Below are 15,215 nucleotides of genomic sequence, written 5' to 3'. Positions count from 1 at the left end.
TGTCATATTTTTTTAAATATATTTTATTGATTTTTTACAGAGAGGAAGGGAGAGAGATAGAGAGTTAGAAACATTGATCAGGTGCTTCCTGCACATCTCCCACTGGGGATGTGCTCGCAACCCAGGTACATGCCCTTGACCGGAATCGAACCCGGGACCCTTCAGTCCGCAGGCCGATGCTCTATCCACTGAGCCAAACCGGTTTTGGCAACCCTGGCATATTTTAATTACCCTCAGAAAATACAGTACTTCATGTCAACAGATCACGCTTCCGAAAGAGGTGATGATGACATCATCAACACGTATGCATGAGCATGTGTACAAGTCTATAGTTTCACACAGTGCTACTTTAAGAATATTCTGACTTTTAAACTGGCCACTCCACATGCTTTGTTTCTTTTGCATTCAAACTTGATATTTTATACTAACAGATTATCAATATTATCATTAGGATGTTTTCTTTTATATTTAATATAATTTTAAAGCATCTACATGATTCATTCTTGAGTTAAGAAAAAGAAAACAGACAGAGTAAACATGTTGCACTATGAAACACGCAAAGACCCTGTCTGCGTATCTGTGTATCTGGCCTCTATTTTGTATAGAAAAATAAATCCCCCACATGTGTGATTCCATCTTTGTTCAAATGTATTTACCAACATTTCTCAAGGTAAGCTCTGAGGGATGTTCACGGCCAAAACTAATCCAAAGTCAAATATTTAATATGCTTATAGAAATAATGAATCTCCAAGAGATATGGTAATGTTTTTCAAATCGGTTTGATCAGAACAAACTTGGCATATTAAATGAATATTAAATCTTCTTATACAGACAATTTATTCGGTCCAAGATCTTCTAAATACAACCTCTGGTTAAATGTATCATCAGAGGCAAAGTCTGAATAGTTTAAATGACTAGTTCAAACCTAAGTACAGCTGCAAAACTGCTATAAGATTTATCAGCAGGAGGCCATAAAACATTTTTATAGCTACACATTCAAACACTTAGAGAAGCAAATGACATACATGCAAGTTTAAAACCCAAAACTAGGGGTCAGAGAGCTAATTTCTGTTCAGTCCATGAGATGACAGCAGTTTTTGCCATTTTTAAAAAATGTATTTTTACTAGAGGCCCTATGCACGAAATTCGTGCAAGGGGCTCGGCCTGGCAGCCACGGTGGCTGCCTCGGCCCTCGCAGCCCCGGCTTTGTTGGGAAGGTTAGCATATTATGCTTTTATTATTATAGATTGATTTCAGAGAGGAAGGGAGAGGGGAGAGATAGATAGAAACATCAATGAGAGAGAATCATTGATTGGGTTCCTCCTGCACACCCCCCACTGGGGATTGAGCCTGAAACCCAGGCACATGCCCTTGACTGGAATCGAACCCAGGACCCTTTAGTACACAGGCAGATGCTCTATCTGCTGAGCCAAACCAGCGAGAGCTTTACCATTTTTTTAATTGTTAAAGAGAAAAAAATATTTTTGACACATAAAATTTATAGAAAATTCAAATCTCAATATCTATGAATAGTTTAATTGGAGCACAGCCATTCTCACTTGTTTATGAATTATTATGGCTGCTTTCTCCCTAAAATGGCAGTTGACTTCATGACACAAAGACCACATGGCCTGCAAAGCCTAAAACATTCAGTATTTCGTCCTTATAAAAAAGTTTGCCTACTCCTGCCCTAAGCTAATATTCCAGTATTCACAAATCTGAACAAGAGCTGTACCACACCGCCCCCCACCCCCCCCCCCCCCCCACCCCAATCAGATGCTCAGAGATGCAAGGTTCTATGCTTATTCTATGAGATTGCCAGGGCTCTGAACATTGTTAGAATTTCTTTTGTGGAACTGAGTTCACTATGGAGGCAAATAGGCTGAGCGTGTGACCTGGAGGTACTAGGCCTGGGGTTTGCCACTGAAGGGAGCCTAGCACCAGAAGATGCGGAATCGTGGTGTAGCAGAAACAGCTCCACACTCCAATCACACCCTGCCCAGAGCTGCCATATATATGACTTGGACAAGACACCTTAAAAACACTTTTAGAGGCAAGAGAAATGGAAGTTGTTTTCCAAGTAAAAAAAAAATATGATGCGTAAATCACACTAAAGAATGAACTCCATTACAGCGTCTCACTGTTGACCATTGAGTAATCAGGTTGACCTGATTCACCAGACTTGTTTCCAAATGACATCAAATCCACTCTAAAAGAGTAGACATTTACACTTGGTTGATAGTTCACAAAAGTGCTCATGTTCTGACAGAAGTGCGCAAGAACAAAAATGCCTGGAGCAATTAGCAGTACATCTCAGAGAGGGACCGAGTCTCTCAGTATTAATACTTAAAGGGCAACAGTACTGAAGTAGGAAAATTATGATGCATGTGGTAAATAGTCAATAATGGTTCATAACAGCCAGCTATGTGTCATCTGTAGGCAGTCAACAGAAATTCCATAATGGGTAATAAAATTAACAGAAATAGTTATCTAAAATCATTTTCTTAGAGAAAAACTAGAAATACTAGGGTTTTATATGACAGTGGATTTAAGAATAACAAAAACCGCCCTAACCGGTTTGGCTTAGTGGATAGAGCGTCGGACTGTGGACTGAAGGGTCCTGGGTTCGATTCCGGTCAAGGGCATGTACCTTGGTTGCGGGCACATCCCCAGTAGGAGGTGTGCAGGAGGCAGCTGATCGATGTTTCTCTCTCATCGATGTTTCTAACTCTCTATCCCTCTCCCTTCCTCTCTGTAAAAAATCAATAAAATATATTAAAAAAAAAAGAATAACAAAAACCATAAAGGAGTAATAATCAACAACTATCAACAGCACCAGCCCAAAGATGAAAAGAACATTATTTCATCTTAATAAAGAGAAATTTAATCTGACAATGAATAACCTTACTTAGCGGAAGTCAAGTTTGCTTACTACCTTTGCATTCATTGCAAAACAATTTAGGTGTCTAGTGCTCTCCTAGAATAGAATCCCTAAATGCAGGTGAGTGATAAGGAACAGCATTTGGCTTTGGCCCGTGTGGCTCAGTTGGTTGAAGTGTTGTCCTGTGAAGTGAAGGGTTGGTGGTTCTATTCCCAGTTAGAGCACATACTCAGGTGGCTGTTTCCATTCCTGGTTGACACATCCGGAGGCAAACTATCAATGTTTCTCTCTCATCTCTCTCTCTCACTCACTCACTCTCTCTCTCTCTTTCTCTCTCTCTCTAGACCTCAGGTGAGGATTGAAATATATATATAAATAAAAATAATGAGCAGCGTTTGCACACAGGCTCTCCTCTCAGACAGCGGCGGCCCCTCCCACAGTCAGGTGCACTCACTGACATCCAGGTGAAGGCTTCCCTGATCACCTGATTTAAAATGCAAGCCAACCCCTCTCCCCTCTCTCTCCTTCCCCCTCTCCTTTCCTTCTCTTCCTTTCTCCACTTACCTGGTTAGACTTCCTCCATGGCCCACTCTTCCCTCTGCCACGCTATATATTTTATTTCTGTATGAGTTTAACAGCTGTCTCTCCTCAAAAGAAAGTATGCTCCAGGAGCACAGGGACTTTATTTTTACCCATTTTGCTCAATACTGTGTACAAGCTCCCAAATGCTGCACATGATTGATAAAAACTTGTTGAATAAATCAGGAAATGAATGTGTGCAGCTACCAGGAAACCACAAATGTGGCTAAACAATTCCTTTACTTCACCATTTTGCGGGGGGGGTTGTTACAAAGATGACCTCTTATAGCTTGTCTAAATCAACAAAATATCTGAATTAGGTAGTCAAAAAAACAAACAAACACTAAAAAAAGTTATCCACAGTTAAAAACTTAACTGTGCTTTGTTTATTCTATTAACTATTATGGAGCGAGGTGGAAGTGTGGGGCAGAAGAAAAGTATAATCTGCAATAGACTATATCAGAATCTAATTCCCCACATGAGTATTTCACGGCATAATTAAAAGAATCTGTCTAGGTTACCTGAGCTATGGAGGCCTGGGGATTACCCAGTAGGTTTTTGAAGGAGCGCTTGGAAATCCATCTGAGTTGATGACAGAAGGAGGTGGCATAGGTGATCTCCTTGAAGGCTACGCTCTTCTTCTTCTGTTTCTGACCCCCTGAGAGTTGATCTAACTCAACTTTCGTTTCTCTGAAGAAGGCGGAGTTGGCATAAAACTCAGCTAGTTTTTCTATGAGTGGCTTATCTCTCTTGGAAGGCTCTTCAGTCTCCTTGACTTGGAATAAAAATGGACAGGGAGAAACATTAACAAAATAACTGATTTAGCCCATTTTTCTGGAATCCATTTCTTGGATTTTTCTTTAACACCTTAATTATAAGTTTAAATATAAAAATTATTAGACCTGGAGAAGCAAGATGGCGGCGATATAGGCAGACGCGTCCCAGGTCTTGTCCCGGAGCAAACGGAGTAAGCAGCTGAAACTAATAACACCCACCCCGAATTGGCAAATTTACTCAGCTGGTGAGACGGTTTGCAGCCGGGAAGGGCAGACCTCCCCTGGAAAGGTTAAAAACCAGGGGTCTGGGCAGGAAAGTTTGCCAGACCTGAGCCCAGAGGGTCGGAGGGAGACCGCATGGCAGACAGCCGCGTCTCTTGGGACAGACACAGACCCTGACCAGGGTAAGGAGTTCCGCGGGTTTGCTGGCGCCAGGAGATTTGAGATTTGGATTTTGTGATTGCGGAGAACTGAGACTAAAGGGGGCATCCTGAGGAACTGATCAGACCATGCAGTGCCCATAAGAGAGGAGCGTTTCCCAGACCATGCAGTGCTGGTAAGAGAGGAGCGTTTCCCAGACCGCAGATCCAAGCAACAGCAGCCCCCTGATCACCGCAGCCTCCTGATCACCACAGCCTCCTGATCACCACACCCTCTGTCTGTGGAACAGCAGCTGTACGTGAAGCCTCCCCCCACCAGCCAGAAGAGCCAACACAGCTGTGAACAACACCCACCAGAGGAGCTGCTGCCAACTGGAAAGCAGCTGCTACCGCAACCGTCTGAGCAGCAACCACAACCCAAGGAGCCCCTGCCACCCAGGGAGCAGCCACTGAACATCTCAACATCTACATATGTCAGCGAGATCAAACATGGGTAGGCAAAGAAACCCCCAAAGGAAAGAAAAGGAGGACTCCCCAGAAAAGCAGCTAAGTGAGACAGAGATATGCAACATGACGGAAAAAGAATTCAGAATAAGGTTCCTAGAGTACATGCACCAGATGTTCAAGAAGCAAGAAGAAACAGATGAAAAACTCAACTACTTATGCAAGAAGCTAGAAGAAACAGATGAAAAAATCAACAACTTAAGTAAGTCCCAAGAAGAAATGAAGAGTGACATAGCTTCAATAAAAAACTCCATTGAAAGTATCAACAGTAGACTGGGAGAAGCGGAGGACCGAATTAGTGAATTAGAAGACAAGGAAGCAAAACACACTCAAACTGTACGGCAAATGGAGAAAAAAATTAAAAGACAGGAGGAGAGCTTAAGGGAGCTTTGGGACAACATGAAACGAAACAACATACGAATAATAGGGGTGCCAGAACAACAGAAAGATGAACATGGATTAGAAAACCTATTCGAAGAAATAATATCAGAAAACTTCCCTGAGGTGGGGAAGAAAAAAGTCACACAAGCCCAGAGAGTCCCAAACAAGGTGAACCCGAAAAGACCCACACCAAGACACATCATAATTACCATGGCAAATGTTCAGGATAAAGAGAGAATCTTACAGGCTGCAAGAGAGAGACGGAAAGTAACATACAAGGGATCTCCCATTAGATTATCAAATGATTTCTCAACAGAAACACATCAGGCCAGAAAAGAATGGACGGAAATCTACAAAGTGATGCAAAGCAAAGGACTGAATCCAAGAATACTCTAACCAGCAAGGCTATCATTCAAAATTGAAGGGGAAATAAGAAGCTTCACAGACAAAAAAGGGCTAAGGGAGTTTATCACCACCAAGCCAGCCATGCAAGAAATGCTAAAGGGACTGGTGTAAAAAGAAGAAATATCAAGCTCAGAAAGAAAACAGCCACACACACACACACAAAAAGAAATGGCTACAAACAAGTACCTTTCAATAATAACTTTAAATGTAAATGGACTAAATGCTCCAACCAAAAGACATCGAGTGGCTGAATGGATAAAAAAACATGACCCATACATCTGCTGTCTACAAGAGACCCACCTCATTAGAAGGGACTCACACAGACTGAAAGTGAAGGGATGGAAAAATATCTTTCACGCAAATGGAAAGGAAAAGAAAGCTGGGGTAGCAATACTTATATCTGACAAAATACATCTCAAAGTGAAGGCCATAACCAGAGATAAGGAAGGCCACTTCATAATACTAAAGGGATCAATACAACAAGAAGATATAACCCTGGTAAACATATATGCACCCAATGCAGGAGCACCCACATACATAAGAAAACTTCTGGAAGATATCAGGGGAGAGATCGACAACAATACAATCATAGTAGGGGACTTTAATACACCACTGACATCACTGGATAAATCCGCTAGACAAAAACTCAGCAAAGAAACAGCAATCCTAAATGACTCACTAGATCAGATGGACTTAATTGACATCTTCAGAACACTTCACCCCACAGCTGCGGAATATACATTCCTCTCAGGTGCTCATGGGACATATTCAAAAATAGACCACATATTGGGTCACAAGCAAAGTCTCCACAAATTCAAGAAGATTGAAATCATAAAAAGCTTCTTCGCAGACCACGATGGCATAATGTTAGAAATAAACTACAATAAAAACAACCCAAAATACTCAAACACTTGGAAGCTGAATAGCATGTTATTAAATATTGATTGGGTTACCGATGACATCAAAGAAGAAATTAAAAACATCCTGGACACTAATGACAATGAAAACACAACAATCCAAAACCTCTGGGACACAATGAAAGCAGTCCTGAGAGGAAAGTTTATAGCTCTACAGGCCTATCTCAAAAAACAAGAAAAAATGGTAGTCAATCATCTAACTCTACAACTCAAAGAATTAGAAAGAGAGCAACAAGAAAACCCCAGAGTGAGCAGAAGGAAGGAGATAATAAAGATTAGAGCAGAAATCAATGAAATAGAGACCAAAAAAACAATACAGAAAATCAATGAAACCAAGAGCTGGTTCTTTGAAAGGATAAACAAGATTGACAAACCCCTAGCCAGGCTCACCAAGAAGCAAAGAGAGAGGTCCCAAATAAACCAAATCAGAAACGATAGAGGCGAAATAACAACAGACCCCACAGAAATACAAATGATTGTTAAACAATACTACGGGCAACTCTACTCCAACAAACTAGACAACCTGGAGGAAATGGACAAATTCCTAGAAAAATACAACATTCCAAAACTCAATCAGGAAGAATCTAAAAACCTCAATAGGCCAATAACTATGGAAGAAATTGAAGCAGTCATCAGAAAGCTTCCAGCAAACAAAAGCCCAGGGCCAGACGGCTTCACAGGGGAGTTCTACCAAACATTCAAGGAAGAACTAAAACCTACCCTCCTCAGACTACTACAAAAAATTCAAGAGGAAGGAACGCTTCCAAGCTCATTCTATGAAGCCAGCATCACCCTAATACCAAAACCAGGTAAAGACATCACAATGAAAGAGAATTACAGGCCAATATCCCTCATGAACATAGATGCCAAAATCCTCAACAAAATCTTAGCAAATCGGATCCAGCAGTACATCAGAAGGATCATACACCATGACCAAGTAGGATTTATCCCAGAGATGCAAGGATGGTACAACATCCGTAAATCAATAAATGTGATACATCACATAAACAAATTGAAAGAAAAAAACCACATGGTCATATCAATTGATGCAGAAAAAGCATTCGACAAAATCCAACACCCATTTTTGATAAAAACTCTCAGAAAGGTGGGAATAGAAGGATCATACTTCAACATAATAAAAGCCATATATGACAGGCCCACAGCCAACATCATACTCAATGGACAAAAACTAACACCATTTCCCCTAAGAACAGGAACAAGACAGGGATGCCCACTCTCACCACTCCTGTTCAACATAGTACTGGAAGTATTAGCCATTGCAATTAGGCAAGAAGAAGAAATAAAAGGCATCCAAATTGGAAAAGAAGAAGTAAAACTGTCATTATTTGCAGATGACATGATATTATACATACAAAACCCTAGAGACTCCATCAAAAAGCTACTAGACTTAATACATGAATTTGGCAATGTAGCAGGATACAAAATTAACCCCAAGAAATCTGAGGCATTTCTATACACCAATAGTGAACTTTCAGAAAGGGAGATCAGAAAAACAATCCCATTTACCATCGCACCAAAAAAATTAAGATACCTAGGAATAAACTTAACTAAAGAGGTTAAAGACCTCTACTCAGAAAACTACAGGACGTTGAAAAAAGAGATAGAGGAAGACATAAACAGATGGAAGAACATACCATGTTCTTGGATTGGTAGAATCAACATCATTAAAATGTCCATACTACCCAAAGCAATCTATACATTCAACGCACTTCCCATTAAAATACCAATGGCCTTCTTCAAAGATCTAGAACGAACTCTCCAAAAATTCATCTGGAATAAAAAAAGACCCCGAATAGCTGCAACGATCCTGAGAAAGAACAAAGTAGGTGGGATCTCAATGCCAGATATCAAGCTGTATTACAAAGCCACTGTTCTCAAAACTGCCTGGTACTGGCACAAGAACAGACATATAGATCAGTGGAATAGAATAGAGAGTCCAGAAATTAGCCCGAACCAATATGCTCAATTAATTTTTGACAAAGGAGGCATGAACATACAATGGAGCCAAGATAGTCTCTTCAATAAATGGTGTTGGGAAAATTGGACAGACATATGCAAGAAAATGAAACTAGACCACCAACTTACACCATACACAAGAATAAACTCAAAATGGATAAAGGACTTAAATGTACGACAGGAAACCATAAAAATTCTAGAAGAATACAAAGGCAACAAAATCTCAGACATATGCCAAAACAATTTCTTCACTGATACAGCTCCTAGGGCAGTTGAAACTAAAGAGAAAATGAACAAATGGGACTACATCAAAATAAAAAGCTTCTGCACAGCAAAAGAAACCATCAACAAAACAACAAGAAAACCCACCTCATAGGAAAACATATTTGCCAACGTCATATCTGATAAGGGCTTAATCTCCAAAATTTATAGGGAACTCATACAACTTAACAAAAAGAAGATAAACAATCCAATCAAAAAATGGGCAAAGGATCTAAATAGACACCTTTCAAAAGAGGACATTCAGAAAGCCAAGAGACATATGAAAACATGCTCAAAGTCACTAATCATCTGAGAGATGCAAATCAAAACAACAATGAGGTACCATCTCACACCTGTCAGAATGGCCATCATCAACAAATCAACAAACGACAAGTGCTGGAGAGGATGTGGAGAAAAAGGAACACTTGTGCACTGCTGGTGGGAATGCAGACTGGTGCAGCCACTATGGAAGGCAGTATGGAGGTTCCTCAAAAAATTGGAAATGGAACTCCCATTTGACCCTGTGATCCCACTTCTAGGAATATATCCCAAGAAACCAGAAACACCAATCAGAAAGGATATATGCACTCAGATGTTCATAGCAGCACAATTCACCATAGCTAAGATCTGGAAACAGCCTAAGTGCCCATCAGTAGATGAATGGATTAGAAAACGGTGGTACATCTACACGATGGAATACTATGCTGCTGTTAAAAAGAAGGAACTCCTACCATTTGCAACATCATGGATGGAACTGGAGAGCATTATGCTAAGTGAAACAAGCCAGTCAATGAAGGAAAAATACCACATGATCTCACTCATTCATGGATAATAAAGACCATTACAAACTTTTGAACAATAATAGATACAGAGGCAGAGCTGCCTCAAACTGATTGTCAAACTGCAGTGGGAAGGCCAGAGAGAGTTGGGGGGCAGGAGGGAGGGGAGTAAGAGATCAACCGAAGGACTTGTATGCATGCATATAAGCATAACTAATGGACATAAGACACTGGGGGGTAAGGGAGGGTAGGGGTTTGTCAAGGGCGGGGGGGAAAAAAAGGACACTTATGTAATACCCTTTGTAATACTTTAAGTGAAAAATAAAAAAAAAAACAAAAAAAAACTGTATGTTAAAATAAACATAACTGCCTTTCAAAAAAAATAATAAAATAAAATAAAAGTAAAGAACCCAAAAAAAAAAAAAAAATTATTAGACCTGTCACTGCTTTACACATTAGAAAAACAGTTAATTGCCAGACTACTTTCATAAACTTATAGATAGAGCAAACCCACTGATAACTATAATATTTGTACTCTGATTGTTTTAAAATAAAAATCTTACCACAGAGAGCTATATTTCTTAATATAAAACCTGGTCCTTGCTTTCTACTATGTGCAAATGCATAAGTAGCTAAGTTTCTTCTTTCAACACAATGTATTAAAAATGAGCTTATTTTTTATGAAAACTCCCCTTAGAACTGACACTATCATATCACAGCACTCATGGGCAACAAAATCTGTGTTGACTGATGCTAAAGACTGAATACATGTGTTCCCCCAAAATTTATATGCTGAAACTCTATTCCAAATGTGATGTTATTTGAAGGTGGGGACTTTGAGGAGTGGTTACGTCATGAGGGTGGAGCCCTCCTGAATGAGATTAGTGCCCTTTTAAAAGAGTCCCCTCTCCACTTCCACCAGGCAAGGAGACGGTAGTCCAGCTATTAACCAGGCCCTGGGGCCACAACAGACAACAATCTCTTAGCACCTGAACTGTGAGAAATAAATAACTATTGTTTAAGCCCGCACCTGGCCTGTGGTATTCTTGTTAAAACAGCTGAAATGGATTAAGACAACTGGTATCAGAGAGCATCATTAAATTTATATGTTATATAAATTCACAAAACTACATTTCAATGAGCTGCCACACTGCTGAACTTCAAGCAGTTCAATTAGGCAATAATCTGTGACTCCTGAAAGATTCACATACCTTCACCATCTTCGACCTCTCTGTTTAATACCACAGCAGAGGAGTCTCCATTAATGACATCCAGGAAGAAGTCTGCAGGGTTATTATAGGGCTCACAGTGGTGACCTACAGAAGAAGGCAACCCAGGCAAACAAGAAAAACAATATCTATGTTAAAAAAAAAAAAGCTGCAACTTGGACTAATGCTCCTTAAAACAAGGCAACATGCAACGGCAACTAAGGCACGGCAGGATTGTGCTTGGGAGAAACCAAGAGTATGTTCTGCTCTCTGGGATCAGCTAGTGACTACCTCAATGCCAGTACCCACTTTAGCAATGACTGCTTCTCCACCTACTGAATTCAGGTCCAAATTATTACCCCCTATCCTGCTATAGTTCCAGCAAAGAGAAAAAATCACCAGAGCAGCACTCTCAAGAGGACGTGCCCAGCATGGCACACCTGAACGCTTTACCTTCACTTCTTGTGCCTGTTCTTCTGAGCTCCACTTGGCCTATAGTCTTCTCTTAGATTCCTCTCCCCTACAATCCCCAACGCAAGTATCCTTGATTTTAAGTAACAGAGATTATACAAGAACAATTTTTAAAAGATAGCTAGGGAATATTTAAAACTATAGTTAGGGTCATAGAGCATCATCTACAATAATATCAAATATCTCTAAAATGAAGCAGACTGCATGAGTCATAAAAAAGTAATTATAGCCTGACCAGCATTGCTCAGTGGTTGAGCATCGACATATGAACCAGGAGGTTATGGTTTGATTCCTGGTCAGGGCATAGGCCTGGCTTGCAGGCTCGACCCCCAGTTGTGGGGCAGCCAATTAATGATTCTCTCTCATCATTGATGTTTCTGTCTCTCTCTCCCCCTCTCCCTTCTTCTCTGAAATCAATAAAAATATATTTAAAAAAATAAAATAATAATAATAATTATACCTTGTCATCTGAAATAGAACCAGGCAACCCAGAACTGTCAGAAATATTGGTCCATTAAAGTAAGACTCAGAAGTAGTCATTCTATTGACTGGTAAGTCACTCATATCCACTCAAGGACTAAATCTTCAATCAAATGTAACTACAAAATTAAGCAGCATCTCCATAAATCCTCATAAAGGCAGACCAACATCCCATGCGGGGGGGAAATGATACAGCTTGATCTATTATATAGATAGTTAAGAAGACAAATGATTTGGGGGGAAAGGGCGGTATTAGGCCTTTTCAAAAATGTTCAGTTAGACTAATAACTGATTATGAGGCTAACATATTGAACTGTTAGGAAAGGGGCACTAGAGCTGGTAAGCAGAACAGTGTAGGCTCAGTAGAAGTAGTCCTACACATACACAAAGTATGCATGCATATTCAAACAGGACAAAAAAGAGACCTAAATGATAAGCCAGCAGTGAATAATGAAGACAAATTCTAGCACCAAACTGACCAAAGATGGTCTGGAGTGGTGGAATCCATGTTATCTCTACTCAAAGATCAAGCAGCCCTCTGACCACCTCTCCGCTCTCTTTCAGGATTCTATTAAGAAAGGGTCTCACTGCATGAAAAGGTGACCATACCAGCTGATGCAAAGTATCCCAAGGCTTCCTGAGCAGGCCCATGGAACATCATTTTTCCTGAGGCCAATAAGGTGAGGCTATCAAACAACTTGAAGATGGAGTAACGAGGCTGATGAATGGAGAAGATGATGGTCCGTCCATGTTTAGACATCCTAAGGTAAAAGTGAGAAAATAATGAGTCATTCAACATCTGAATCAAAAAAAAGTTTATTCCCACTTTTAGCTAATTTCTTCCTGGTTCAACTTGATTTTCTCTTACTAACATCATATCTCATATTATCTCTCTGATAGTTAAGGGATCTATATTCAAGCCTGTTATGAAAGACTAAAGTTTCCTTTTTTTTTTTCTTTTCTTTTTCTTTTGGGGGGGGGGGGGGCAAGTACATAGGGTGCTTTATTCTCCAGAGCGATACATGTTACAGTGGGTTGGGCTTGCACCGATGTCCCCATATGTACAGAACGGAGTAAAGTGGGTCTCTGACAAGTCTGATTTGCCTTGATGTGGAAAGCAGATGGGGAGGATGGAACCAGGGATGTGTTCAGTCCTGTGCTGGTTCCAGTCTGGACTGCAGGGTCTAGACAGTGTCCCAGGTGGTCACTTCTAGGAAGGGGATGCTGCCGGGCTTGGAGGGTCTTCTGTTCCATGTCTTCTCCTGGGCGTCTGTATCTCTCCATCCCAGGCAGTTGCTCCTGGTGCAGGCAGGGTCAATCCAGCCATCCTCCATTTCACCAGCTCTACATGTTCTGGGTTCATGGGACTAGAGCTGCGGTCGCTCAGTGCTGTAGCTCCCTCATCTCCCTTACTTTCTAATGATGGGTCTGGCAAATAAAGCCCCAGGGCCTGTATCTGATCCTGGATATCAGCAACTACATCTTCTCTATCCCCTGCTGGTGCCAGCTCCACCTTCTCTGGTTCAGGATCTTGGTTTAGGGGCTGGTAGGAGTAGCCAGCTGGGCCAGTCCTGGTTTCTTCCAGCTTTTCCTCAGGCTCCTCATGTTCCTAACTCCAGTGCTTTCTGTAGGGCCCTGGTGTGGCCCTAGTTCCTCAGTCTGTTGAGGGAAGATATGCTCAGGGCTCAGGGTCTCCCCCTAGAACTACTGCGGCCACCCAGGCAGGGTCCACTCAGAGTCCACAACCGAAGCCCCACCTTCACTCAAGACTAAAGTTTCTTAAAGTGTGTCCCATGAATGATCTAGAATCCACTAGAGCATTAAAACTACAGATTCCTGGACAGTCTTCCCAGACCTATTGGGTCTATGGGATCCATATTTTTAACAAGCACCCATGTAACTTGTATGTTCCAGTATGACAGCTCATTATGGACTAAATATTAAAACAATGGTTGTATGTCCTTGTTTCTATAGAAATTGGTGTTCATTCTTCTGTCCTAATAGTAAAATTAACATTACTGAATACTTACTATACCTTTTTAAATATTTATAGATAACCTCATCTGAACTTTCACAATATTGTTATGAGACAATAAGTCAGTACTGATAGTACCAAGAGTTTATAACCTTCCTTTCACAGATAAAGTCTAGAGGGTTAAGCAACTGGCCCAAGGTGTCACAATTGATAAGGGGCAGGGCTGGGATTTGTTGGCCCATGGCCAAAACATTGCTAAACAACCTTTACACAGGATTTATTACTTATGTGTCAAAGAAACAAAGGCCAAAAGTACTATTCAAAAACTATCATAAGTAAAAGTATTTTATTAATAGAACTAGAGGCCCGGCACACGAAATTCATACATGGGTATAGTCCCTAGGTCTGGCCTGAGATCAGGGCCATCTTCCCCGGCTGCCAGAAGCTGGCCCGACCCCCTCACCCACCCCCAGTTCCCTGTTTGCCATCGGAAAATCGGAGCATACTGGCGGGGAGGAGGGACCGAAAGGTTGGCCATTCCTGCCCGCTTACTGGTCCCGCCCCCACCATGGGTCGCCCTCTGTGTGTGGGGTGACCAGCAAGGTGGGAGCCTTAGCCTGGCGCCACCCACCCCCTGCCACTACCCACCCCTGGTTTCCCATTCGCCATCGGGCGATGGGAGCCTGCTGGCCAGGGGAAGGGACCAAGAGGTGGTCAGTGCACCTCATAGTAACTGGCTGAGTGGTCATTCTGCCATTAGGGTCAATTTGCATATTACCCTTTTATTATATAGAATCATTTCAATTGGAGCATTTTCTAAGTACCTACTATATGCTAGCAGTGTGTACAAGTTTGTTCTGTCTCAAAAAGGATCAGGTCAGGAAATCAATCTTATGTCATTCTCAATAATCACACCCCATGTCCACTTCATGAGCCAATCCTGTTGGTTCTATCTTGAAAATAAATCCAGAATCCACACACTTCTTACCACCTCACCCCTTCCATCCTAGTCAAATATCCTAGTCAAGGCCACTGCTTGCCTCAGGGCCACTGGCTGTTCCCTCCAAAGAGAACTCTCTTCCTCAGATCTCCAGATCTCACTCACAGCTCACATGGTACATCCGTGAGGTCTTCCCTGACCGTCCTGCTATGTAATATGGCACCTCCCTCCTCCACCATATCAGCCTTCCCTATATTCTTACCCTGCTTCATTTTTCTTGAAACACTTATATTTGCTAATT

General features: G+C 41.3%; 1 protein-coding gene and 1 pseudogene across 2 annotated transcripts in view; both read right to left on the bottom strand.

The window, feature by feature from the left end:
- ABCG2 (ATP binding cassette subfamily G member 2 (JR blood group)) overlaps window positions 1-15,215 on the bottom strand; it is a 63,418-nt gene that overhangs the window by 13,614 nt on the left and 34,589 nt on the right. For both annotated transcript variants that reach the window (XM_070392981.1, XM_070392992.1), the window contains exons 7-9: window positions 12,609-12,760; window positions 11,052-11,156; window positions 3,982-4,235 (exon numbers count right to left, since the gene is read on the bottom strand). In XM_070392981.1, coding sequence (XP_070249082.1) covers window positions 3,982-4,235; window positions 11,052-11,156; window positions 12,609-12,760 — 511 coding nt within the window. The remainder of the gene's footprint in view (window positions 1-3,981; window positions 4,236-11,051; window positions 11,157-12,608; window positions 12,761-15,215) is intronic.
- LOC138999065 (male-enhanced antigen 1 pseudogene) lies at window positions 12,924-15,186 on the bottom strand (annotated as a pseudogene).

This window comes from Myotis yumanensis, unplaced genomic scaffold (assembly GCF_028538775.1).
Source record: "Myotis yumanensis isolate MYYU_CA2020_CCGP unplaced genomic scaffold, mMyoYum1.0.hap1 SCAF_1, whole genome shotgun sequence".
NCBI classification, from domain to species: Eukaryota; Metazoa; Chordata; class Mammalia; order Chiroptera; family Vespertilionidae; genus Myotis; species Myotis yumanensis.
Note: the sequence above shows the minus strand (reverse complement) of the source record. Positions and strands in the feature narration are given on the sequence as shown.